This window comes from Capricornis sumatraensis, chromosome 1 (assembly GCF_032405125.1).
Source record: "Capricornis sumatraensis isolate serow.1 chromosome 1, serow.2, whole genome shotgun sequence".
NCBI lineage: Eukaryota > Metazoa > Chordata > Mammalia > Artiodactyla > Bovidae > Capricornis > Capricornis sumatraensis.
The window spans coordinates 101726513-101753553 of NC_091069.1; the positions used below are offsets into that span (position 1 = coordinate 101726513).

A 27041-nucleotide genomic window follows, 5' to 3' on the forward strand; every position below is an offset into this window, starting at 1 on the left:
CTTCCCTGCTGGTCTAGTGGTTAAGAATCTGCCATACAGTGCAGGAGACACAGGTTAGGTCCCAGGTCCGGGATGATCCCACATGGCACAAAGCAACTAAGCCCATGAGCTACAACTGATGAGCACATGAACTGCAACTAGAGATAGCCCGAGCACAGCAACGAATACCCAGTGCAGCCAAAAGACTTTTTTTAAATTGTTGAGCTAAAGACCACTGCATATTGTTAAATGGCGGGGGGGCGGGCGGGAAGAAATGCATCCACTAAATTTATTACTTAATTTTCATTAAATTTTTTTTTTAAATCATGAGGTTCATAACCAGATTCACTGCCAAGGGTAGTTCTTCTATCTCACTAGGGAATGAGATAATAGGGAACCCTTACTTTCTGATTATACCCATTCTGTCTATAAATCATCAAGCACAGCACACAATGTCTAGCTGAAGCAGGTGCTGTGGGAAAAAGCAGAGACACAAGCAGGAGAAGGGAGGGGATTTAGAGGGTGATCAGAGATACTGCTCAACATCCTAAAATGAAGAGGACAGTCCCCCACAGCAGACAATTCTTAGGCCCAAAAACATCAATACTGCTGAGGCTAAGAAACCCCAATTTACAGTAACAGACTTTTTAGTCCTTTAGAAATTTGGAAAATGTATTCCTAACTAAACTTTACAGAAGGAAAAGGGAAATACTGACACAGAGGTATTCACAAACTGAAAGCTAGAATTGCACATGAAAAAATTAAAGAAAGCTAAAAACAATTTTTAGTTTTAAAACAGTTTAGCCTCCTCAAAGCAAATTAGTTTTTAGTGCATTATTTATGCTAAGCTGACTTAACTAGAGAAAACTACCTCCTAAAGTCTAGGAGAAGTAGCAGTAGAGGTCTACTGCATTAAGAAGGGAAAACAGGAAGAGGCAGGGTATGTGAACTTGACCAAACAGAAGCCTCATTAACCCACCTGATTTAAACTAGAGGGACCACATGGGTCAGAATGACTGAACACATAAGGCAAACAGTCAATTAGAGCGCATAAGCTCAGAATACCTCTGTAAACCTATAAAAAAACCTCTCAAAGAGCACACTAAAATTTGGATTAAAAAAAGAAAAAACTGATAAGGCAGTCACAATTCCATCTTCGCAAACAGTGAGGTCCTTGGGTTAGACCAGTGTCAAGGACCTATTCTGTCTCAGCATCACAAAAACTGAACAGATACCAATCCAAGACTGTTTTTTAAATTGCTCCTCAATAGAAGCCTTTGTTGTAAAGTTCTAATGATCACAGAGGAAGGGGGAGGAAAGGAGTAGAGAAGAGGAAAAATGGAATACCTCAATCCTCCGTTTTGCTTTGTCATAAGCCCGTTCTTCTTTAGTTCGATCGTCGTCAGAGTCATCCTCAGATTCTGAGCTCGCGTCTTTGCTCGGCTTTTTATCCAATGTCTTCCCAGCGTCCTTCTCATCTGACACCTTTCCATCATCTTCTTCACCTTCGCTGCCTTCACTGTCTCCTTCCTCCTCCTCTTCGTCTTCACTCTCTTCTTCCTCCTCCTCCTCCTCCTCTTCCTCCTCCTCCTCCTCTTCAGGGTTTTCCTTTACTTCTATATGCACTGTGTTTTCTTCTTTTAGGAAAAGACATTTTGAAATAAACCAAAGATAAAAATGAGATTTCTATCAAGACAGAGACCTTAAAGGCAAAATAATATTGAAAGGGTACTAAATAAGGCAGTAACATTTTACTATATAATTCAAAATTAATGTTTTCATACATCATAAATGCAAAGTTTTGTCTACATACTACAGTAAAGATTGCCTTTTAACAGTAAAAACTTAATGCATTAACCATACTTAAGCTAATAAATAAAGGAAAACATCACTGGCCAGGATACACTGTCCCAGAGAGGACAGAACCCAGGGAGGGGAGCACAATGTTCAGTACTTCCTCCCCACCAGGGTCATCTGCGGACCCTGGAGGAAGCAGCTGAAAGGCTATGCAGTGCTCTTAAAGGCCCCTCAATGCTCAAGGGTCCAGGCACTGGGAGTTCAGGCCTACCAAGGATTTCAGGGGGGCAAGGTAGACAGACACTGAGTAGTGCTCTTACTGTGGGGTGAAATACTGAAAAACTGTGGAAGTAACAGGATAAACAGGATCTCCCCATTACTGGCAGATCACCTCCAGGTTCTCTAAATTCCAAATGGGGAATAAGATGATTCTATATTGCTAGTTCACTCAGACTCCTGGTAGATGTACATATAAATTCTCTCTGGAGTAAGAAAACACCAACTTTGCCATCAAATTATTTCTACAGTTTCAAACAACTCAGGAGAAAATAAAAACAAACTGGGTTGTATCATAATAAAACTGATGAAAACAAAGACATATGGAAACTTCAGGGTGATACCTGACTTTTAAACAGAAACAATAAAAGCCAAGACCGGGGACTAGGATCATCAAAGCATTAATCAAATTACAACAAAGAATTTCTCATTTAGTATGTCACCTTCAAGAATGAAGATGAGGGATTCCCTGGTGGCTCAGTGATGAAGAATTTGCCTGCCAAAGCAGGAGACATAAGTTCGATCCCTGGTTGAGGAAGATCTCACATGCGGCAGAGCAACCAAGCCTGTGTGCTACAACTATCAAGCCTGTGCTCTAAAGACCAGAAGCCCCAAGTACTAAAGCCCCCATGCCCTGGAGCCCATGTTCTGCAACAGAAGGCACCACGATGAGAAGCCTGTGTACCACCAACTAGAGAGTTAGCCCCTACTTACGGTAACTAGAGAAAAGCCCACTTAGCAATGGAAACCCAGCACAGCCACAACTAAATAAATTTTTTTAAAAAAGAATGAAGATGAGATAAAGCTGTTGCAGAAAAGCAAATATGGACAGTCTCTGTAGCAGATTCACACTGAAGGGAATTCTAAAAGATACTCTTCAGGCTGGAAGAAATGACCCCAATAGAAGGTAACAGATTGAGGAAGCAAAGAAGCACCACAAAAGCTAAGAATGTGAGTAAATGTCAATGTATACCCATTGTTGTATGTGTGTGTTTTAAAGCTTCTGGGGTTTAAGAGAGAGAATTAAAGTAAATGAGAACAATGGTATATATAAGCTGAGAACTGTTCAAATGTAATTTATGTATTCTATGTTCTGTTATCTTGCCTGGAAAGAAGGTAACAGACATTGATAGTTCAGAAGTCAACGTTAAAACTGTCTAGAGTAACCACCAAAAGTAAGGAGAAAAGTACAAAACATCCAAGCTCGTGAAAGGGCATAAAATGGAATTTAAAAAAAAATCAAATAATCCAAAAGATAGTTAGAAAGGAGAGAAAAAGAAATAGAACAAATAAGAGTAAGATGATAAATATAAAATCACTAAACTTCAATAACTGTATTAAATTCTAGATGTAATGGGCTAAGTGACAAACTAGATTTGAAAACCTCAACTATATGCTGTGTAAGGATATAGAAAGTGTAATACAGACAGAAAAAAATCAAGTAAATTAAAGCTGGTATAGCTATATTAACAACAGATAAAGTGGACTTTAAGGAAAAAGACATTACTAGAAATAAGAGATAAAACGGTCAATTCATCAGAAAGATGTAAGATTACATTCATTTAATAATACAGCACAAAAATACATAGAGCAAAAATTAATATAACTCTCAGAGAAAAAGACAATCTATAAGAACAATGGGAGATTTAAGTATACCACTCTCAGCAAAAGAGAGAAAAGTACACCAGAAAAAAAAAAAAACTCAGAAGCTGAACAAAATAATCAGCAACCTAAATATAGATAGCAAAGCACTCAACAAATGCTGAATATAAACTCTTTCCAGTCACATGAAATATGTAAAATAACCAACCATTTGTTGGGTTGTAAATTAAGTCAACACAATTCAAAGGATAGAAACACGTGTTTTCCTGATCACAATGAAATAACAAAGATATGTAAAGTCCTCATTTTCATAAATTAAGAAATAAACTTCTAAATAAATTACAGGCTAAAATATCAAAATAGAAATTCTAAAATATCAATATATCAGAACTTAGAGAATTTGGCTAAAGCCAGGCTTAGAGAAAAATACATCATTTTAAAAAAAGACTGAAAAAACAAAGAGCCAAATATTCACTTCAAAAAGTTAGGAGAAAGCCAGCAAATAAAACCCTAAAAAAGACGCCAGGAAGAAATGACTAGCAAAATCATCTTTTATTCATAGTGATTAGGAGGAACTCTACTATCTTGTTTGTATTATCTTTGTATTTATTCTAAGTTAAAGAGCTTTAATAACCTATTCTCATTTGTAAAAATCACCATTCTGGGAAAAAATGCATTCTAAATCCTAGGCAACTACCTTACAAATCACTTTCTGAAAAACCATTTATCAATAAAATCAGGATCCACAGGAGGATTCAGGGATCATGGCAATGGAAAGAGCCAGACTGTCCTCTATCTCCAGGAATGCTCGTGCAGCTTTCATGATCAAGAGACTACTCCTTTAAACACAGACACATCACCAATAGCCAATGGACTTATCAGTGCGTGCTTACGAGCTACTCACCTGTTTCTCTCTCCTCATCACTAGCCATAGCTTCCCAGTCATCCAACCCAGCATCCTCTGTTTCTTCTTCCTCTTCTGTGGATTAAAGTTTTCATTAAGGACATAAAAATTAGATCTAGACATTTTAAATTGCTTTTAGAAAAAAAAATGTAGAAAACTATATTGACATTTAAAAAATGCTTCAGTTATAAAAAGAAGTATGTATATCATTTCATTCTTTGCAACTATTTTTCAACATATCTAGCAGGTTAAATCCTTTACTGTCACTAAATGCTTCACAATTTCCTCATGTTTTGCATACAATATATTACACTTAACCCAGATTTCATATCTGAGGTAAAATATTGCTGTTCAGTCGCTAAGTCATGTCCAAAATATTAGCAACTCATTGAAATATTCCTTTAGATCTTGAAAAGGGTACATGATGGCATTCAGTTCTTGAGGACAAATGGAATTTCACATATATCTTCTTTTTGATCTTCAAACTATATACATAAGAATATATTGTTTATTTAGCTTTAACCTCTTCAAATACATACAAATACTACAAATACTACTTAAATTACATAGTTGGAGGTACAAATCTACACTTCTATTCCAGCTGAAAGTAAGAACAGCATGTTGTGCTTCCAACCCAAAAACGGCCAGAAAGGTTTAATTTTGAATTCAAAGACTATAAACTCTCCTTATTAACAAAAATGACTCTTTTTACTTACATCTAATCAAGCAAAATCATTCTCAAATGAAAGGAAGATGAGGGTGGAACATGGGGTATTTGTTTCCCTGTCATAATTACTATTTGCCAACAAGCCTGGATACATTTTCCTGAGGAGGAGGAAATGGGTCAGAAACATGAACCCTAAACTCCTTCTAAATTAGTAACTCTTTCTACTGCTACAAATTACCACCTAAAGTAGCGAGTTCCCATTAAGTCTATCAACATGAATGTCTTTGATCTCATCAGGTTAAGCTGAGGCAGGCTGAGGAAAACGATCCTTTTTACATTGAGTATAGGAGGGGAAGAAAAAAAGGATCAGTAATACTGGGTTAGCCAAAAGGTTCATTTGGGGTTTTCTATACCATCTTAAAACAAACCCTGAATGAATTTATTGGCCAACCCAGTATTCACAAATGTGGGTCAATCTTGAAAAAAAAAAAATTTGTTTTGTATTGGGGTACAGCCAATTAATGATGTTGTGACAGTTTCAAGAGGACAGCAAAAGAACTCGGCCATACATATACATGAATCCATTCTCCCCCAAACTCTCCTCAGTCTGGGTCAGTCTTAACATTCTCTAAAGCAACTCCTACTCCTATCTGTAAACACCGGAGATTCTCCTGATTTTACCTATCATACAATTTAGCCAGCCTCTGGCTCTCCTAGCAACACCTAGTTTCACGAATTAGAACAATGTTTAAAGAAAAAAAAAAACAACCCAGAGATGTTCTCCAATCTCAAAATACACACACAGAATGAGTAAACTGGATCCTCTTACTAATTTAGTAAACAGAAGCTGACCTCTAAAGATTTTAAAATGTCAATTCTTATAATTCTTAATAAAAGCTCTAATCAAAAGTGCTTCCAAAGGATTTAAACAAAGAACTTTAGGTCTTTTTGGCACCACCTAAGAATTCTGACCCACAAATAAAAACATTAGAGAAAATCCAAATACCACTTCCAACACTACTGTAAAGAACAAAAGTGATTCAAGTCTCGCCTCTACAATTTTTTCAGAGAAAATGAAACAATTTAAAGAAAGAACTACAAAGTTAGAAGGCCATTCTGCCAGACATCTGGTATCCCCAAACTAGTGACGACCAAGACAATTGAAGACACATGAGCACTACTGGCCTGGTTCAACAGGAGGCGGTGTCTCTTCTTTTTCGGGTACTCCTTGCTCCACAGCTTCTACAGCAGCACTTAACTCCACCGGTTCAGAAACTGATCAAAGAAACAGAAACCAACTTAACAATCCTTTCCAGTGCATTTCCTGTTAGGATACTCCGTTAACTACTGAATAAACACCAGTAGTACAATCTAAATTCTTAAGTAGGTTTACAAAACATTTAATACCAGCTATGGTTTTTTACAAACAGGAAACTAGTTTTTCTTTCCGACAAGACTAGAATACAAAATTACAGAAGGTTGAGAATGAAACAGCAAAAAAAAAAAAAAGATAGTCATGCTTTTTCAGTCAAGAACAGTTATTCATAGCATAGCACCCAGATTTTACAAACAGATGTATTTTTCCATTAACCTGTCATTTGAATCAGTGGAGAATGATATTAATATGAAACAAGGTACCGGAAGTTGGTTTCAATATGCAATTCTGGTTTGACTTCTTTTTAAAAGACTTCAGCTTTTAAGGTTATAGGGGAAAAGGCAACCAAAACTGTTTCTAAATCACAGGTTTTGTATGCAAACCTTTATTTTCCATCTGCTGTGGTGGTTTTTTCTTCTTTTTATCTTCATAAATTGGCCTCTTCTTTGGCAAAGAGTCTTTTGATGGCACTTCAACACCTGAGGGATAAAATTGGAAAATTTCAGGGTTTATACTACTTGCTTGTCACCTAAGATATACTATTTAAGAAGGTAACATTTTATTCACCTCAGAGATACATACCCTAAAATATAAAGAACATTCATGGAAAACCTTCTTTTCAACACAAGGTATTTTAAACATTCATTAAAAATCCATCATTTTGGTGTCTAGCTCTTTGACTCTTGACAATTGCTTGCAGTTACACAATTACCATCATAATGAAGATGCCTAACAGTTCCATCACCCCGGGCTGCTCGGGGAGGTTAAACCCTGTTCACATTCTTAAGTCCCTGGCAACCACTGATCTGTTCTCCATCCCTTAAGATGTTCTCTTTCCAAAAAGCCACAGAAATAAAACTTTACAGTCTGGCTATCATCATAATGGATCTGAATCATCCTCGTTACTATATGTATCAATACTTCGTTTCTTCTTACGGTGAACAGTAGTCCAGTGTATGGACAGACCACAGTCCGTTTATTCAATAGACAGCTAAAGGACATCTGAGTTATTTCTAGTTTTTGACATTATGAATAAAGCTGCTCTCAACATTTGCACGCAGATTTTTGTGTGAACGTTTCTCTGGGATACACATTGCGGAGTGGATGGGACATTAAATACGCACAGCTGACCCTTGAAAAACATGTAGTTCTGGGCTGCCAAACCTCCATGTAGCTGAAAATCTGCATATAACCTATAGTCAGCCCTCCATATGCATAGTTTCCAAATTATTGGATTTAACCAATCACAAATCGTGTGCTATAGTATTTATTATTGAAAAGAACCCTCATAATTCAAATCCATGCTGTTCAGAGGTAAACTGTATTTAAATTTGTAAGAAACTGCCAACTGTAGTGGCTTTACAATTCTGCATTCTCACCAGTAGCACAAGAGAGTTTCAACTGCTCTTGCCAGCATTTGGTAAAGAAAAATGCTGGGTTTTTAAAATTTACATATTCTAATAAATATGTAGTGATACCTCACAGTGGACTTAATTTGAATTTCCTAATGGCTTCCCTCGTAGCTCAGTCAGGAAAGAATCTGCCTGCAATGCAGGAGACCAGGGTTGGATTCCTGGGTCGGGAAGATCCCACGGAAGAAAATGGCAACTGACCTCAGTACTCTTGCCTGGAGAATTCCATACACAGAGGAGCCTGGCAGGCTACAGCCCACGGGGTCTCACGGGTCGGACACGACTGAGCGACTGAACCACCACCATGGTGCCGAGCATTCCTTCCACGTGCTTACAGTATCTCAGTGAAGGGTCTCTTCAACCGTTTGCCACTTTTCAAATAGGATTGTTTTTCTTGTTGAATTCTGAGTTATCTTTATATACACACACACATTTCAGATGTGTGATTTTTAGGTATTATCTTTGATATTCTCTCAATGGTGTCTTCTGAACGGCAGAATTTGTTAACTGGACTTCCTCAATTTTACCATTTTTTTCCCTTTCATGGATTATGCTTATGAAGTTGAACCTAAGCACTCCCTGCCTAGCACAAACTCATAAAGAGCTTCTCTGTTTTCCTCTGAAAGTTCTTCACATTTAGATCTACAATCCATTACAAGTTAAATTCTATATAATGAGTGGGATTGAGGGCTAGGTTTTTCGTTTTATTTTTTGCACATAAATGTCTAATTATTCCACTATCACTTGTAGCAAACACCATATTTCATCTACTGAATTGTCTTTTCCTATGACACAAAGAAATGAAAAAAAGCAAAATGACTGTCTGAGGAGGCCTTACAAATAGCTGTGAAAAGAAGAGAAGGGAAAAGCAAAGGAAAAAAGGAAAGATATATCCATTTGAATGTAGAATTGCAAAGAATAGCAAGGAGAGATTAAGAAAGCCTTCCTCAGTGATCAGTGCAAAGAAATAGAGGAAAACAACAGAATGGGAAAGACTAGAGATCTCTTCAGGAAAATTAGATATCAAGGGAACAAATCACGCAAAGACGGGCACAATGAAGGACAAAAATGGTACAGACCTAAAAGAAGCAGACGATATTAAGAATAGATGGCAAGAATACACAGAAGAACTATACGAACAAGATCTTCACGACCCAGATAATCATGTATGATCACTCATCTAGAGCCAGACATCCGGGAATGTGAAGTCAAGTGGGCCTTAGGAAGCATCACTACAAGCAAAGCTAGTGGAGGTGATGGAATTCCAGTTGAGCTATCTCAAATCCTAAAAGATGGTGCTGTGAAAGTACCACTCAAAATGCCAGCAAATTTGGAAAACTCAGCAGTGCCCACAGGACTGGAAAAGGGCAGTTTTCATTTCAATCCCGAGGAAAGGCAATGCCAAAGAATGCTGAAACTCTCACACAATTGCATTCATCTCACATGCTAGTAAAGTAATGCTCAAAATTCTCCAAGCCAGGCTTCAACAGTATGTGAACCGTGAACAAAGGTTCACAGTTCCAGGCAGAGGAACCAGAGATCAAATTGCCAACATCCACTGGATCATCAAAAAAGCGAGAGTTCCAAAAAAACCATCTATTTCTGCTTTATTAATTACACTAAAGCCTTTGACTGTGTGGACCACCACAAACTCTGGAAAACTCTTAAAGAGATGGGAATACCAGACCACGTGACCTATCTCTTGAGAAACCTGTATGCAGGTCAGGAAGCAACAGTCAGAACTGGACATGGAACAACAGACTGGTTCCATATAGGAAAAGGAATACATCAAGGCTGTATACTGTCACCCTGCTTATTTAACTTATATGCTGAGGACATCATGAGAAACACTGGGCTGGAAGAAGCATAAGCTGGAATCAAGTTTGCCAGGAGAAACAGCAATAACCTCAGGTATGCAGATGACACCATCCTTATGGCAGAAGCAAAGAACTAAAAAGCCTCTTGATGAAAGTGAGAGAGGAGAGTGAAAAAGTTGGCTTAAAGCTCAACATTCAGAAAACTAAGATCATGGCATCTGGTCCCACCATTTCATGGCAAATAGATGGGGAAACAGGGTAAACAGTGAGAGACTTTATTTTCGGGGGCTCCAAAATCACTGCAGATGGTGACTGCAGCCATGAAGTTAAAAAACGCCCGCTCCTTGGAAGAAAAGTTATGACCAACCTAGACAGCATATTAAAAAGCAGAGACATTACTTTGCCAACAATAGCCCATCTAGTCAAAGCTATGGTTTTTCTAGAGTCATGTATGGATGTGAGAGTTGGAGTATAAAGAAAACTGAGCACTGAAGAATTGATGCTTTTGAACTGTGGTGCTGGAGACTCTTGAGAGTTCCTTGGACTGCAAGGAGATCCAAACAGTCCATCCTAAAGGATATCAGTCCTGAATATTCACTGGAAGGACTGACGTTGAAGCTGAAACTCCCAATACTTTGGCCACCTGATACAAAGAGCTGACTCATTTGAAAAGATCCTGATGCTGGCAAAGATTGAAGGCGGGAGAGGGGATGACAGGATGAGGTGGTTGGATGGCATCACGAACTCAATGGACATAATTCTGAGTAGACTCCAGGAGTTGGTGATGGACAGTGAGGCCTGGCGTCCTGCAATCCATGGGGTCACAAATAGTCGGGACACTACTGAGCGACTGAACTGAACTGATGACACAAAGAAAACCTGACCAGAGAGACTGTACTGTTCTGCTGACCTATTCGTTTACCCTGTAACCAGTATCACACTGTGATTGTTGTATTTTTACAGTCAGTCTTGAAATTGGATATTGAGTCTTCCAAGGTTCTTTCAAAAATACTTTCGTTGTTCTAATTCCTTTATCTTTTCACATACATTTTAGAATCAGTTTGGGAGAACTGGTATCTTAACAATATCACACCTTTGACTCCACAAAAGCAGCATCTCTCTATTTACATAGGCCTTTGATTATTTTCATCAGCGTTTGTAAATTACAGTTTTCAGCATTCAGATTCCACAAATACTAGAATTCTAACTATTTCACTTTCTTTTATGGGGGTACCACTATAAATAGTACTGTTAATTTTATATGTTAGTATTTATAGACTAATTGCTGCTGCTGCCACTGCTGCTAAGTCACTTCAGTCGTGTCCGACTCTGTACGACCCCATAGACGGCAGCCCACCAGGGTCCCCGATCCCTGGGATTCTCCAGGCAAGAACACTGGACTGGATTGCCATTTCCTTCTCCAATGCATGAAAGTGAAAAGTGAAAGTGAAGTTGCTCAGTTGTGTCCGACCCTCAGTGACCCCATGGACTGCAGCCCACCAGGCTCCTCCATCCATGGGATTTTCCAGGCAAGAATACTGGAGTGGGATGCCATTGCCTTCTCCGAGGCTAACTGCTAGCAAATAGAAATACAGTTGATATTTGCATACTGGCCTATCTATAATCTTCTTAACCTCACTTACTAGCTATAGCATTTTGTGGGGGATAGATTCCATGGAATTTTCTATAAAGACAACTGGCATCTGTGAATAAACAATTTATTTCTTTCCAATCTGCAGGCCTTATTTTTTGCCTAACTGCCTGAATCGCGACATTCCAGACCAATGTGGAATGACTGTGATGAGAGCGCATACCCTTGCCTTAATCACAATATTAGAGTTTATTAGTATTCAGTCATTTGAAAGTAAGTGTAATAATTGCATTTTTTTTTGGTAAATATCTTATATCAGGGAAGGAAGTTCTCTTCTATCCCCAGTTTGTGGATCCTTATTATATATGAATACTGAATTTTTTGAAATGATTCTTCTGTATAGAGACGATCATATAGATTTTCTTTAGTCTATTAATATGGTGAACTATTTCTTGATTTTAAAATACTGAACACCTCTGCACTACCAGGATAAAATCGACTTGGTCATAACAGACCGTCCCTAAATATACACATAAATATGTGCACGTAAGTATGTTTATATAGTTGGCCCTTGAATAACACAGGTTTGAACTACACGGACACTTGGACTCACTTTTTTCCCTAAACACTACAGTACCACAAGATCCACTGCTGGTTCAGTATGTGGACACAGACCATGGATGCAGAAGGCCAACTAACATGTCCTCAAACTGGTGACTGCATGGAGAGCTGCCCCCGACTCCTAGATTGCACAGAGGACAACTGCATTGCTGGAATCACAGTGCTAATACTCTGTTGAGAAATCTGCATCTCTGTCCATGAGGGATATTGATCTTTCTTGTAATGTCTTTGTCTCATTATGACATAAGGATAATGCTGTCCTCATGAGTTGGGTGATTCTGGAAGATAATGTTCATAACTGGCAATATTTCTTCCCTAAATATTTGTTAGAATCCCCAAGTGAAATCATAGAGGCATAAAGTTTCCTTTATTGGAAATTCTTAACTGAGCTAAAATGTAAATAGATATGAGTCTATTTTTAAATTGATACAGGACTATCCAGGTTATGTATCTGGGTTTTGGTAGTTTGTGTGTTTTAAGGAATGTGTACTTGCTATATGCTCAGTAGTTACAGGCTAAAGGCTATGAAAGACCAAAAAGGTAACCTGCTACACAATTCATGTCATTATCTGAAAATATCTGCAGATACACTAAGAACACACTTTTTAGCTCAATGAATAAGTTATATATATTATTCTAGGTAATGAACATAGTAAATAATATTTATCTAACAAGGTGGCTTCAAAAGATATGGTCAGACATAACATGTAGTACTTCTTCCTTGAAGTGACTCAATGAGCAGACTTGTGGAGGACCTTTAATGCCCGGCTAGGAAGTTTGGATTTTTTTAATTAACAGACAATACGGAGCCTGTAAGAGGGCAAACACTGGGCAACATTATGAAGAATAAAGGAGGCTGAGGCTAGAGATGCCACAAGAGACACCACCTCTTCCAAGCCTGTCCTAAAGACTGATGCCAAGTTCATAATTTTAATTTTCATCTTATAAAATGCAAGTCAAACTACTCCATAAAACAGCATTTCTGAGACCAGCATACTACTCTCTGTATGGCCCCATCCTAACTTCTCCATGAGAGCTTCCGATCTATCAAACTACCATTGGTCAAATCCAATATTTGGATTTGCTAGTTGTACTCGAATCTGTTCTTTAGTTTCATTTTTTAAAAAGCTATATCCCTAGTTAAAAATAAAACTTTCTGAAATCTCAGTCCTGTATTTCTCTAAATTTACTGCTTCCACCTGAACATAACACAGAGGAAGTCCCACAGAAAAGTTAAATCTCAGCTCCAGGACCTCAGGCAAGCTGTTAAAGTTTCCTGAGTCTCCATTTTTTCATCTATATGATGGAAATGTAGACTTTTATGAAGAAATAATGTCAAAAATAGCATCAGTTATATACTAAATACATTAATAAATGATAGCTATTATTTTAATTATAGCATAACCACCAAAATTGCTATAAAACCTGTAGAATGCAGGGACAGGACATAAAGAGAAATCCCAAAACATTCTTCTCAATGGAGCAAAGACACTATTTTAAATCATCTTACCTGCCAAAGACACAATTAATGAAATGTTCGTATTATGAAATCTAAACTAAAAGGAACCAGTTTCCTTGGGTAAACGGCTGATTTCAAGGTCTAGAGAAGAAAATGTACAAGGTGAGCCTGAGCTACCTCGTGGTGTCAGAAAGCAAGGAAGGGCCCAAGAACACTGCAGTCAAACAAAAAAGTCATAGGGACCAACGTGACTGATCTCCTCCTAGCCAAAATAGCGTCTATTAGAACATCCAAAATGTAAATAACTTCAGGAGATGAAAACATCAATTATATAAAATTCCATTAAGATGAAGTGTTCTACATACAAAACAAAATTAAACTCATTGGTTAGCTTTGGAGGTTGTGGAGACAACAAAGTATTATTTTGTAAATCAGTAAAGAAAGGGAAAGAATTAAGCATATTTCCTGGTTTTCCTATCACAATTCTGCAATTCGTAATACAGGATACAGGCAATGATCACCAATTGGAATTTAGATTATTAGATGTTTCTGTAATGGACAAGGCTACCAAAGGTTAAACTCACTGATCAATCCTGACATCATTAGAAGCAAGACAACCAGATGATATGCCTACTCACATGAGGCACTGGGTGCTACACAGCACTGCTAAGTAGCAGCCAAACTGCTAGATCTAAAAAAGTATAAGGTGTAGAGAAATAAATCAGCCAACACCAGCAGACGTAATTAGACAAATTCAGAACAGGGGAAATTCTAGAAAGAAAAATCCAGTATCTTGAACAAATAAATAAATCCATGCCAAAAACAGGGGGTGGAAGTAGTATCAAGCAAATCAACCAAATCACATCAACCAAATGCAATACTTGAATCTAATCTGGATCCTGATTTGAACAAATCAATTATAACCAATGTTTTGGAGACAAGTGAAAAAAAAACACACATGGATAAAATCAAGAAATTAAGGAATTTTTTAAAATATAATAATACATACTATACTATGTTAAAAAGGAAAATCTCCTTCTCTGTTAAAGACACATATTAAAGTAAACTGTGAGTAGAATAATACTGACTTCTGGAATTCACTTTAAAATACTCTGGGATGGTGGTGGTGGAGTGGGAGGGGACCAAAACAAGAATGTTAAGTGTTAAAACTCAGTGATGCATACATGGGGACTCATTTCACTATTCTGTATTTTCATTTACAGACATACTATCATTTACATGCAAATTTATCACAGTACAGAGTTCATCTCCTGAAATAATGAAATTATCTCACCTACTTACACTATTGGACTTTTTCATAGCCTGTTCACAGAAATTCTCCTTCTGTCTCAATTCAATTCTCCTTTTGACCACTACAGAGATGACTGCTTGAGAGAACTCTCTGGACTGTTCGGTTAATTAAAAACACCACCTACCCTGAGCTTGTAGAAGTTTAAGGGTCGCTTCGGCTCTGGCTCTGGCTTCTCTCTGGGATTTAGTTAAAAGTTTCCCCTCTTTTTTCAAGCGTTCTTTCCTTTCCTTTTCTTTTTGCTTTTTCCTTTCTCTTTTTTCTTGTTCCAATCTTTCCTATAAAAGAAAACATAGCAGACAAAATTGTATTAGCTTAACAAACTACAAAATTTAAAAGCAAACACCCCAAATTTCTAACAAAGCTCTTGAGATACATGCAGAGTATTATGTTAGAAACTTCCAAATGAAAGTATTTTAAATGTACATAATGAGTAGAATTAGTATCACACGAGGGTAGACTATGTGTGGTAATGATGCAAAAGCAACTCCTGTCCGTACCCGAGGAAATAAGGCAGGATTTTCTGTACTTATCTAATTGTCTATATCTGAACAATAATGGAACTGAACTACCACGCAACTAAGAAAGTTTTACAATTAGAAAGCTAGAGATGTGTTATGAGAAGAGGATTTAAGTAAAACAATATCAATGTCAGCAACTTCACAAAAACACACCTCTTCTTTACGCTTGGCTTCTAACTCTTCCAGCCGTTTTATCCGTTCCTCCTCCTCTCTCTTCTGTCTTTCCTCCTCTTCTTTAAGCTTAGCCAGAGCTTCCTGCATAGCCTTAACTGTGGCTTTGCTAGGTCCTTTCTTCTTTTCTTTCTCCTTTTCTTCCTTTTCTCCTTTCTTTTTCTTCTTATCTTTTTTCTTTTTGTCTCCTTCATTGTCATCTACCAAAAAAAGAGGCAGAGTATTTTTTTAAAAGTATTTCCTACAACAGGGGTGAGCAAACCCTAGAATCCAGGGACTACAATGGGCCAGCAGCAGACTAAGGTCTTTAGGCATCAAGGCCTCCTGAGCACTTGGGAGTAGCCAGTGCATCTCAGAACAACCCAGCTGGCTTCCTTAGACGCCTATGATGTTGGTGTTACTCTGAGTTATCCTAAGGGATTCGAGAAGACAGGAGGATGCTGTCAGAAGGGAGAAGATACACTGTACCTAATGCTTCTGTAAGGTGGAGATGATAAGAAGCCTACCTTAAGGGGACAGATATTAGGATAAAACACAAAAATACAAATACGTCCCAAGAACTCTTTAGCATTATACTGGAGAATTAAAGATTCTGAAGTTACATACATGATGGTTCTCCTCAAAGATGTCCAGACAATAAGAATTTGAGAGGTTAAAAAGCTATGCCAATTTTCCCATTAAAAACTTTCCAGTCTAAAAGAAAAATTATGTAAATCATTTGATCTTTGTTTTCATTCTGAATAAGAGGGGGAAGTTTAACTAGATAGCTTTTTTTTGTCAATTGGTTCTGGTACAAAAACATGGCTCACTATTGCTTAAAAGATATTCACTAATTTTAGTATATTGCTTATCCATTTCATTTTCATTTAAAAACCTGAATTAGGTTTTTAATAACAGGAGAGAATTCAGGTATCATCTCACACTGAGTTATCAAAAGGAACAATATATTTTTCATTAAGCAACTTCCAGTATTCATCAGCAGCAAAAAATTGTTTTCCAAAATGAAATTCCACGAAAATCCTAGTTTGTGTACAATTCATTTGAAAGATTTTATGCTACATACATGTTTAGCAACAAAAATCAATTTAAAACGAGTACTTAGACTAATTTTTTTTTTAAAGTATCTTACAACTCAGTACCTTTATAACCAAGGACAAATAACAAAATGACTTTGGAGCATAACAATCAAAATTTAGATTAACTGGAGACTTCCCCAGTGGTCCAGTGTTTAAGAATCTTCTTCCAATGCAGGGGACAGGGTTCAATCCCTGGCCCAGGAAGATCCCACATGCTGCAAGGCAACTGAGCCCATGCTCCACCACCACTGAGCCCAAGCTCCTAGGACCCCCTGTGCTCTGCAACAAGAGAAGCCACCAGAATGGAGTATCCCCGGCTCGTCGCAACTACAGAAAGTCTGTGCGTAGCAAAGAAAACCCAGCGCAGCAAATAAACAAAGGAACTAATTATGAATCCAAGCCTCTGGCCCTTCTGTCAATATTATTACCAACCTTCTGCGCCTGCGGGACCCTCTCCTTTCTCTTCAGAGGCAGGAGCTGCTCCAGAGTCAAGTGTCACTTTGCATTTCAGAGCTTCCTCCTCAGGTTTCCTCTGAGATTCTTTTGGTTTACTCTGATCCTTTTTACCAGACTCCAGCTCTTCTTTTTCTTTCAGCTTCCGCAGTTTTGCCTTTTCTTCATCCCGTTTTTTTCTCTCACGCTCTTTCTTTTCTGCCTTCTTTTGAGCCACTGTCTTAATTTTGAAGGAGGAGTCGTCATCTTCATTTCCGCTCTCAACAGTAGGACCTGGTTTGTTTTTCTGATTTTTTTTCTGTCCTTTCCTGGATTGCAAAAATTCATCTGATTCATCACCACTTTCACCAGAAGAATGTGCTCTCATACGCTCTTTAATTCTTTTACTGTTATCCTCATCCTCTTCTGATGCATCACGCTTCTTATTTGATTTCTGAGCTTTCCCCTTCACTTTTTTGGATATTTTATTAAAATCATCATCATCATCACTCCCAGAGTACATTTCCACTTTGGGTTTTGCAGTCTTTTTTGACTTTGAATCTTTTTCATCCAATTCTTCACTATCATTATCTTCAAAACTCTGTTTTTTGCCTTTCTGTCCTTTCTTTTTCTTATCTTGTTTTGAGATGGGTTCATCTTCATTATTTTCTGTTGGCTAAAACATGTCCACTGTTAGAAATATTAACAGCATTATATTTTCTTTCTTTTAATAACTGAGGCTGTTCAAAGTCATGTACTTCATTAAGTACACGTGGAAAAAACTATCAAAAGAATTTTAAAATATGGTTCTTTTGCAAGAATATAAAACTCGACCAAGTACCAGCAGCTGGCCTAGGACTCAAGCACATCTCACAGTCACTGTAAGTTTCAGAACCCAGGCACTCTGAAGCAGACATTAATCACTAGTCCACCTCACTACCTTCCTCACATGGCATAAAAAACCTACAGGGAAAATTCAAAGAAAAAATATCTACCCCTGTCTCATTACTCTGAGGCTTATCCAATTTCAAAGGATGGAAAGGAAATAATATGGAAAATGGAGGTAGAGTTGTGAAATGCTGTATTTCCAAATTACCAATTTTATAAACTGGCAATATAAAGTGAAACAGCTTTAGATTCCCAAATAAAGTATCTTTATATCTGTGAAAGACTTCAAAATTTATTATTGCTTTCCTAAAAACTGTTTTCCCCCTTTGGTATCAGCTAGACACTTCTAACCAACATACATACATTGCTCAAAAATTTCCAAAGGCAGTACCTAAAAATGGAGCTACCAAGAAGCATGAACAAGTAACAGTGATCTGTATTTCACCTTTACCGCAGCAGGGTCTCTGTCACCTTTGATGCCTTGAGCTTCCCAAGACAATTCTTCCAGTTCCTTCAGGATATCATCTTCACTGGAAATGGGTTAAAATACAGTTTGAGATACTGAATCAGTTTAATAAGTAAATCTAGCACCAAAGCTGAGAAAAATCAAATATATTTAAAATCTACTTACTCAAAGTCTTGTCTTTTTTTCTCCTTTTTCTTTTTCCCCTTTGCCTTTTGAGGTTCTTGCTCCTTGGCAGCACCAGCTCCTTCTATTTCTGCAGCCAAGGCATCAAGATCAATGTCATCCTTGGCACTTAAATGCAAACAAAGGAGACCCAAGTGTTACTCAAGAGCAAAATAATAAATCTACCACATACACTTACAGAAAAAATTTTTTTCTTTTCATTTTAGCATTTTTCATGCATTGGCAGCCCACTGAAAAAAAAATCACTTGACAAGTTCTTTCATGACAACACTTGGGTTATATTTATTCAGACTCTCTGCATCTACTTCAATAAAGTGTGAGTTACACTCAAACCCAGAAAGAGTTGCAATGAAGAGCTCCAGGGAGAAAATCTAGGTAATCAAGAAAAGGAAATTCATGCTTGTGTTCAAGTAACCCTAAAGAAGAACAGGAAATTCACTTTTGCCGATACCAAAGTTTCTTTTGTTTGTGTGAATATCTAAATGGAGTTACTTATAAAATGAAAAGAACTTAAAAGAGAAGAATATTATTACTTGATTATCAGTAAAACCTAAATCTTTGGAAATCTTTGCAGCTTTACTTGGAAAAGTATGAATTTTAGAGTTGAAAGGAACTTTCATCGAGGGGAAACAAAGATGCAAAAAGTGTGACTGCTTTCAGCAACTCATGACCACACATCCAAATCTAAATAAATTAGGAATGACTGAGTAAATAAAACACATAGAACAGCCCCCAAATCCAGAACCAAACCTGCTCACCATCTTTTACATCCCTGGTTTCGTTTCTGGTTCCATCCCCCTATATCCTCATCTACCAATATTATTTTATTTAGAACAAAACAAACTAAATTCCGTTAAAACCTACAGAAAACAAAGGAGGTCACTCTGAGACACACAGGTAGAAAAGGTATATGAATTCAAATAGTGATGCAATAAGAAAACAAGGACCTCATGCAACATGGCCTCCACTGGTGGGTACCTGGTTGCAAAGATGCTTCACTTCAACAAAAACAATTCCTAATATGAAATATGTAATATTAAGATCTGGAGAAGGAAATGACAACTCACTCCAGTATTCCTGCCTAGGAAATCCCATGGAAAGAAGGAGCCTGGTGAGCTACAGTCCATGAGATCACAAAGAGTCAAGTACAATTAGCAACTAAACAACAACAACAAATTTTAAGATTAGGTAACAAGACACTGAGGGCACAGAATTTATACTCAAGAAGCTTCAAGGAGAGAGAGAGAGAGGAACTGCAAAATGCTAAAAGCCACAAAATAACGGAATTTAATCCCTTTAAGTGACACATTAGAACTGAATGTGTTCCCTTCTGTCCTGTATTTTAGACAGTGTAGTTGAGGGAGATTATAGAACACAGAACTGCTGTACTGGTGGTAACTTTCCAAAGCACCAAATCAAGAAAGAGAAAGTCAGACACTTCACAGGTCAGGGAAACTCTGACCCGAGTTTCTGAACCAGGCAAAGGAGGCCCATGTATCAGACACAATGAGCACAAAAACCTAAAGGTAATAACATGCACAGGGCCTTGGGAAGACTCAAAAAAAGGGTATCTGAACCAACTGAGAAGGTTTTCTACAGGCTATTGATTTCTTAATCCCACTCAAGATATAGAGAACCAGAATTTGGGATGAGAGCTAGGCAATGTACGTTTAGCTATCTCCCCAGATAACTGCAAGTCAGATTTGAACTGTTTTTCTTTTTTTAATAAATGAAGAAATTGAAGCACAGAGAACTTGTCCAGAATCAGACAAGGTAGACATGGGATTTGAACCCAGGAAGCTCTGATTCTGAAGTTGAAGATCTTAACCCTGCTGACATAATCAAATTTGCATTTTAGAAAGCTGCCTCTGGTATAAATGACAGGGCAGAATCTCAACTAGTTAGGAAGCAAGAAAAGGTAGGAAGCTTTTACAGTTAATTGGGATGACAAACTCCTGACTTGCAGCAGTGGCAGACAAGATGAAGACATATGAGTCAGGTAAATACTAAGGGATCAATCAGCAACACTGGTGACTAACTGAATGTATACAGAAAGGGGAAGGGAAGAATCAAGGCCAAATCTCAGGTCTCATCAGCCAAAAGGAACCAAAGCCTGGCCCAGCATCAGCCATCTGGCCCAGCTTGAGATCAACCAGCACTATCTCCAAAGGCAGCCCTGCCAACATTTCACAAAACAGAAGTTTGACCGGGTGCGAAGGGAAGGTGAAGGTGGTTAATACTGAAACTTGGCACCTCACCTCCAAAACCTTGTCAGCCCTCACCTAACTATACTCATCTAATCAAAACAGCTATGGTTGGCTATACTGCCACAATATTCATTAGCAAATAGCTCTAGAATAACAAAACAGGGAACTACATCTGCATGCCACTGAGTTTGAAAAGCTGCTTCTGGATAGTAAGAGAAGTTAACAGTTTCTTAGTGCTTTCTGTGTCTCAGGCGTTGTGCTGACCAATCACCAGACACACTATTTATTATGCCATTTAATCCTCCTTAACAACTCTATTAAAGTAAGCTTCAAGATGATAGTTTATAAAAGGCATCCTGCTAGAAACTCATACACCAGGAGCTCAAGCCCAAATCTGACACGAAAACTGTAGGGACTTCCTAGAAAATGGGAAATTCAGTAATCAAGTTTCTGAAAATTATTTGAGAAATCCAAATACAACTACAAAATATATCAATGATATAGCAATGCTTAACAGTCTTGATTACCGTGGTTTTCAAAGCATTCTTTCAATGTGTACAGAAACTCCTGCCCTTGATTCAAAGGAATGTTCTAAAATGTCAACAATATTACAACAGGACATGAAAGTGATATATAGTGTCAGTGATTTAACTTGAAACTTTAAATCATATTCTATCTACCATCTACATTTCAGTCCTACTTTTCTACCTATCCGTACACACTACAGCTTGAACATTTTAATGAACTAAGAGTCAAATCTAAAATCCAGTCATGCTGATAATGAACGCTTTTTCAAAGGTATATCTTTCTGCAGACCACTTTTTCCTTTATCAAAGCTACAATATTCCTACTAATATTTCCCCTTATAGCTCTTAATCCTTTATTCCAAACTTATTGCAAACTTCCAGAAATAAAAGGCAATTTTCCATGGTACTCAATCAATGCAGTGTTTTCAGAGGCCACACTCCTCTGTCAAGACAGAAAAAATGTTATAACTGAATGGCCTTTAAAAAATGAAGCTATTAAAAATATTGCATGTGCAATTCAAGAAACAGCTGAACCACTTTCTGGTTTCCCATTTAATATTCACACCAACAATATTGATGTATCTCCATATATATACCAACATCTGCAGTATCTCCATGGAGATATGCATTTTCTCCCACACTCCAGCCTATTATTTAGTATTATGTCTACTGTTCCTTTAAGTTGTTCTAATAGATGTGTGGTGATAAAGTCCTTTTCAATTCCTTGAAGGCTAGAGAAGTTCAACATTTTTTCATGTATTTGTCATTCACATATATTCAGTGAAATGTCTCTCCATTTCTTTTACCCATTTTCTAGTTGGAATCGTTTTCTTTTAATGTTGAGTTTTCAGAACTCTTTTACATATGGTTTGTTTATATATACTTCCTTCCAATTTGTAGCTTGTCTTTCCATCCACTTCACAGGGTTTTTAACCAGAGCAAAAATTTTGAATTTTCATGAGGTACCATTTATCAAGTCTGTTCTTTATGCTTTTGATGTCATGAAAAAGAAGTTTTCACCAGCTCCTAGGTCCTGAAGATTTTTAACTGTGTTGTGTTCCAAACATTGGGTATTTCAATGTTTAATTGATCTTTTGCCTTTGGGTAGCCAACAGCTCCAGCAACATTTCAACTATCCATTCAACACGGAATTGCCTTTGCACCTCTGTCAGAAACCACTCAGCTGTGCTCGTATGGGGCTATTTCTAAGTCCTCCATTCTGCTCTATTGACCGATGTGTCCTTCTCTGACACTACTGAACTTTCATGATTAATGTGGCTATAAATCTTGAAATGAAATGGAATGATTCCTTTCATTATCAGAATTGCTTTCTCTATTCTTAATTCCTTTGACTTGTAAAATAAATTTTAGAATATTATTGGGCAAGTTTACCAAATAACTATTGCTATAATTTTAATAGCAACTGCATTAACTGTACATGAATTTAAAGAAAACTGACATCTTTACTATGTTGAGTTTCCAATCTGTGAACACAGTATGTCTCAATGTATTTAAATCTTCTTTGATTTTTTCCGTCAGAGTATGTATTTAATTTTTAAAGTAATCTGAACTGGTATTTTTAATTTGTTTCCACATCAGTTCAGTTCAGTCACTCAGTTGTGTCTGACTTTTTACGACTCCATGGACAGCAGCACTCCAGGATGACCTTTTCCATCACCAACTCCCAGAGCATGCTCAAACTCATGTCCATCGAATCAGTGATACCATCCAACCATCTCATCCTCTGTCGTCCCCTTCTCCTCCTGCCTTCAATCTTTCCCAGCATCAGGGTCTTTCCAGTGAGTCAGTTCTTTGCATCAGGTGGCCAAAGTATTGGAGTTTCAGCTTCAGCATCAGTCCTTCCAATGAATATTCAGGACCGATTTCCTTTAGGATTGACTGGTTGGATATCCTTGCAGTCCAAGGGACTCTCAAGAGTCTTCTCCAACACCACAGTTCAAAAGCATCGAGTCTTCGGCGCTCAGCCTTCTTTATAGTCCAACTCTCACATCCATACCTGACTACTGGAAAAACCATAACTTTGACTAGATGGACCGTTGTTGGCAAAGTAATGTCCCTGCTTTTGAATATGCTGTCTAGGTTGATCATAGCTTTTCTTCCAAGGAGCAAGTGTCTTTTAATTTCATGGCTGCAGTCACCATCTGCAGTGATTTTAGAGGCCCCAGAAATAAAGTCTCTCACTGTTTCCACTGCTTCCCCATCTATTTCCCATGAAGTGATGGGACCAGATCTTAGTTTTTTGAGTGTTGAGTTTTAAGCCAACTTTTTCACTCTCCTCTTTCACTTTCAACAAGAGGCTTTTTAGTTCCTCTTCACTTTCTGCCATAAGGGTGGTGTCACCTGCATATCTGAGGTTATTGATATTTCTCCCAGCAATCTTGATTGCAGCTTGTGCTTATCCAGTCCAGCATTTCTCATGATGTACTATGCATATAAGTTAAATAAGCGGGGTGATAATATACAGTGCCTTGATGTACTCCTTTCCCAAACTGGAACCAGTCTGTTGTTCCATGTTCAGTTCTAACTGTTGCTTCTTGACCTGCATACAGATTTCTCAGGAGGCAGGTAAAATGGTCTAGTATTTCCATCTTTAAGAATTTTCCACAGTTTGTTGTGATCCACACAGTATATGTTTACGTGTTTATATGTTTATCCACACAGTATATGTTTCCACATACTCATTCCTAATACACAAAAATGTGACTGAATTTTTTATGCTGATCTGGTATACTGCAACCACCAAAATACTGAATTCACTTATTAGTTCTTTGCACTAAGCAAGGAGTTATGATTTGAAGTTAAAATTACAATTTAGAAAAAAAAAAAAACTGGACTTCATCAAAATTTAAAATATCTCTGTGCAAGAGACCATGTGAAGGGAATGTAAAAAAACAAGCTACAAAGTAGAAGAAAGTATTAGCAAAGTACATATCTGGGCCAGGGGGGAGAGAGGGGAATTAGTATCTAAACTATACAAAGAAATTTCCAAACACATCAGTAAAAATCCAAACAATCCAATTAGAAAATGGACAAAGGGCCTGAAAAGATATTTCACTAGAACATTTACGGATGACAAATAAAGGATGTTTCACATCATGAGCTGTTTGGGAAATGGAAACTAAAACCACGATGTGCTATCACTACACACCATCAGAATGTCCTCTCTCCAAACAACAGTGATAATAACCGTGGTGGTTGAGGACACAGAGGACCTGGATCACTCACACACTGCTGGTGGAAAGGCAAACTGGTACAGCCACTCTGGAAAACAGTCTATCATTCTCCCGTAAAACTAAAAATGCATGTACCATATGATCCAGCTACTGCACTCATGCTCATCTATCCCAGAGTAACAGAAAATATATATCTCATGCAGAAACTTGTAGACAAATGTTTGTTGCATAAGCAAAAACTGGCAATAACCTGTACGTCCTTCAGTGGGTGAATGGCTCAATAAACCATGGTTCATCCCCATTCCATGAAATACTATTCAGCAACAAAACGGAATGAACCACTGACCCGTGTGAGCTTCCTCTGTGGCTCAGCTGGTAAAGATCAGCCTGTAACAGCCTGCAACGCAGGAGACCTGGGTTTGACCCCTGGGTTGGGAAGATGCCTGGAGAAGGGGAGGGCTACTCACTCCAGTATTCTAGCCTGGAGAATTCCATGGCCTGTATAGTCCATGGGGTCGCAAAGAGCTGGACATGACTGAGCGACTTTCACTTCACTCACTGATACATGCAACAACTTGGATGGATCTCAAGAAAATCAGACTGACTGGAAAGAAGCTAATTCCCAAAGGTTATATACATATATGACTCCACTTACATGAATTTTTGAAAATAAAAGATTTTATTCAAGTATAGAATAGATTCATTGTTACTAGGGGTTAGTAGGGGGAGGTGCACAGAAAGGAGATGATTATGGTTACAAATGAAAAACATGAAGGATCCTTGCAGTAATGTTCTGTATTTTGACTATGGCAGTGAATATACAAATCTGCCAATGTGATAATACTGTATAACACTAAACACAAGCATACACACGTGTGCTAGTACAAGTGAAACTGGGCAAATTTGAATATGATCAGTGAACTGTATCAGTGTCAATATTCAGGTTGTGATACTGTACAGTTTTGCAAGATGTTATTAGAGGAAACTGATTAAAAGATATAGGAATCTATTAATTCTTACAACCACATGTGAATCGACAATAATCTTAAAAGTTTAACTAGCAAAACTAAACACTGTTTAAATAAGAAGGCAAACCTTATACTGAGAAAAAGATTATGCAATAATATATCTAATGGAAGATTTGTCTATAAGTATTAAATTTCTACGGCTCAACATTAAAGAACACAATTTTTAAATAGGCAAATGATTTCAACACTTAACCAAATGAGATATAACAATGACAAACACATGACAAGATGGTCAGTACCATTAACTAAATGTAAGTCTAACCACAGAATGATTAAAAGGACTTATAATACTGTGTTGAGAGAAGATGTGGAGCAACTGGAACACACCCCTAGAGGGAATGAAAAATGGCACAGTCACTTTGGAAAAGAATTTGGCAGCTTCAAGTTAAACATACACACTTACCATATGACCCAGCAATCCCACTCCTAGGTATTTACCTAAGAGAAATGAAAACATACGTCCACACAAGGACTTGTCCTCAAATGTCCATAGCAGCTTTAGTCATAATCACAAGAAGCTGGAATAAAAACTAAATATCCAGCTACCCTTCCCTGGTGGCTCAGATGGTAAAGAATCTGCCTACTATTCGAGAGACCTGGGTTCAATCCCTGGGTTGGGAAGATCCCCTTGAGGAGGGCATAGCAAACCCACTCAAGTATTCTTGCCTGGAGAATTCCCATGAACAAAGGAGCCTGCTGGGCTAGAGTTCATGGGGTCCAGAGTCAGACACGACTGAGCAACTAGGCATGGCATGGCACCCACAAAATAGAATACTACTCAATAATAAAAATAAAGAATTCATATTATACACACCAACATAGATGAATCTTGAAAATATTACTTTAAAAGAAACCCAGCCAGTCAATAAAGGCTACATCCTCTATGATTCTATTTACACGAATTTCTAGAAAAGCTAGTTGTTTTTGGCCTGAAAGCATTGCCTACAAAGGGTCATAAACTTCTAGAGCTAATGGAAATATAAAATATCATCCAGGGAATCTTCCCCACCCTGGGACTGAACCCAGGTCTCCCACACGGCAGGCAGATTCTTGACTGTCTGAGCCACAGGGAAGCCCTGGTGAAAGAAGCAAAACTGCATAATGTGCCAAAGCTTACTGACTCCACACTTGAAATTTGCATATTTTGTGTCAATCATACCTCAAAGAGGAGAATTTAAATCTCTAGGGATACTATAAAAGCAGTTGAGAGGTTAAAGAATGGATTTATCAATTTACTGAAAACAGTGAAGTTAAAATTATATATATCTAGTATGTCATTTTATTCATTTTTATAAGTTATGAAAATAAGAATCAACATATGATATTTTTATAGTACCTTAATCTCTACTAACACAATGTAATATGTAACCGAAATGATATTACTGTGAGGGAGTCTTTTAAAAACACGGTTCATTTATTAAGTGTATGTAAAAGCAGGTGATCAACTTCGGTGCTTGGCTTTTTGGAATAATCAAAAGATACATATAAAAATTTAAAATGAGACACTTATCTTTGAGATCAATACACCAAAGCCTTTTA

The 27041-nt window shown here is 37.6% G+C and overlaps 1 protein-coding gene across 3 annotated transcripts in view; it reads right to left on the reverse strand.

Moving 5' to 3' along the window:
- The window catches only part of EIF5B (eukaryotic translation initiation factor 5B), a 72838-nt gene that overhangs the window by 29630 nt on the left and 16167 nt on the right, over positions 1-27041 (reverse strand). Inside the window, exons 2-10 of one of the 3 annotated variants that reach the window (XM_068983928.1) lie at positions 18529-18654; positions 18343-18427; positions 17010-17685; positions 15484-15701; positions 14937-15087; positions 6984-7079; positions 6411-6500; positions 4559-4633; positions 1327-1613 (exon numbers count right to left, since the gene is read on the reverse strand). In XM_068983928.1, coding sequence (XP_068840029.1) covers positions 1327-1613; positions 4559-4633; positions 6411-6500; positions 6984-7079; positions 14937-15087; positions 15484-15701; positions 17010-17685; positions 18343-18427; positions 18529-18654 — 1804 coding nt within the window. Of the gene's footprint in view, positions 1-1326; positions 1617-4558; positions 4634-6410; positions 6501-6983; positions 7080-14936; positions 15088-15483; positions 15702-17009; positions 17686-18342; positions 18428-18528; positions 18655-27041 lie in introns of those variants that run through there. The other 2 variants (XM_068983922.1, XM_068983936.1) reach the window with 2 other exon arrangements.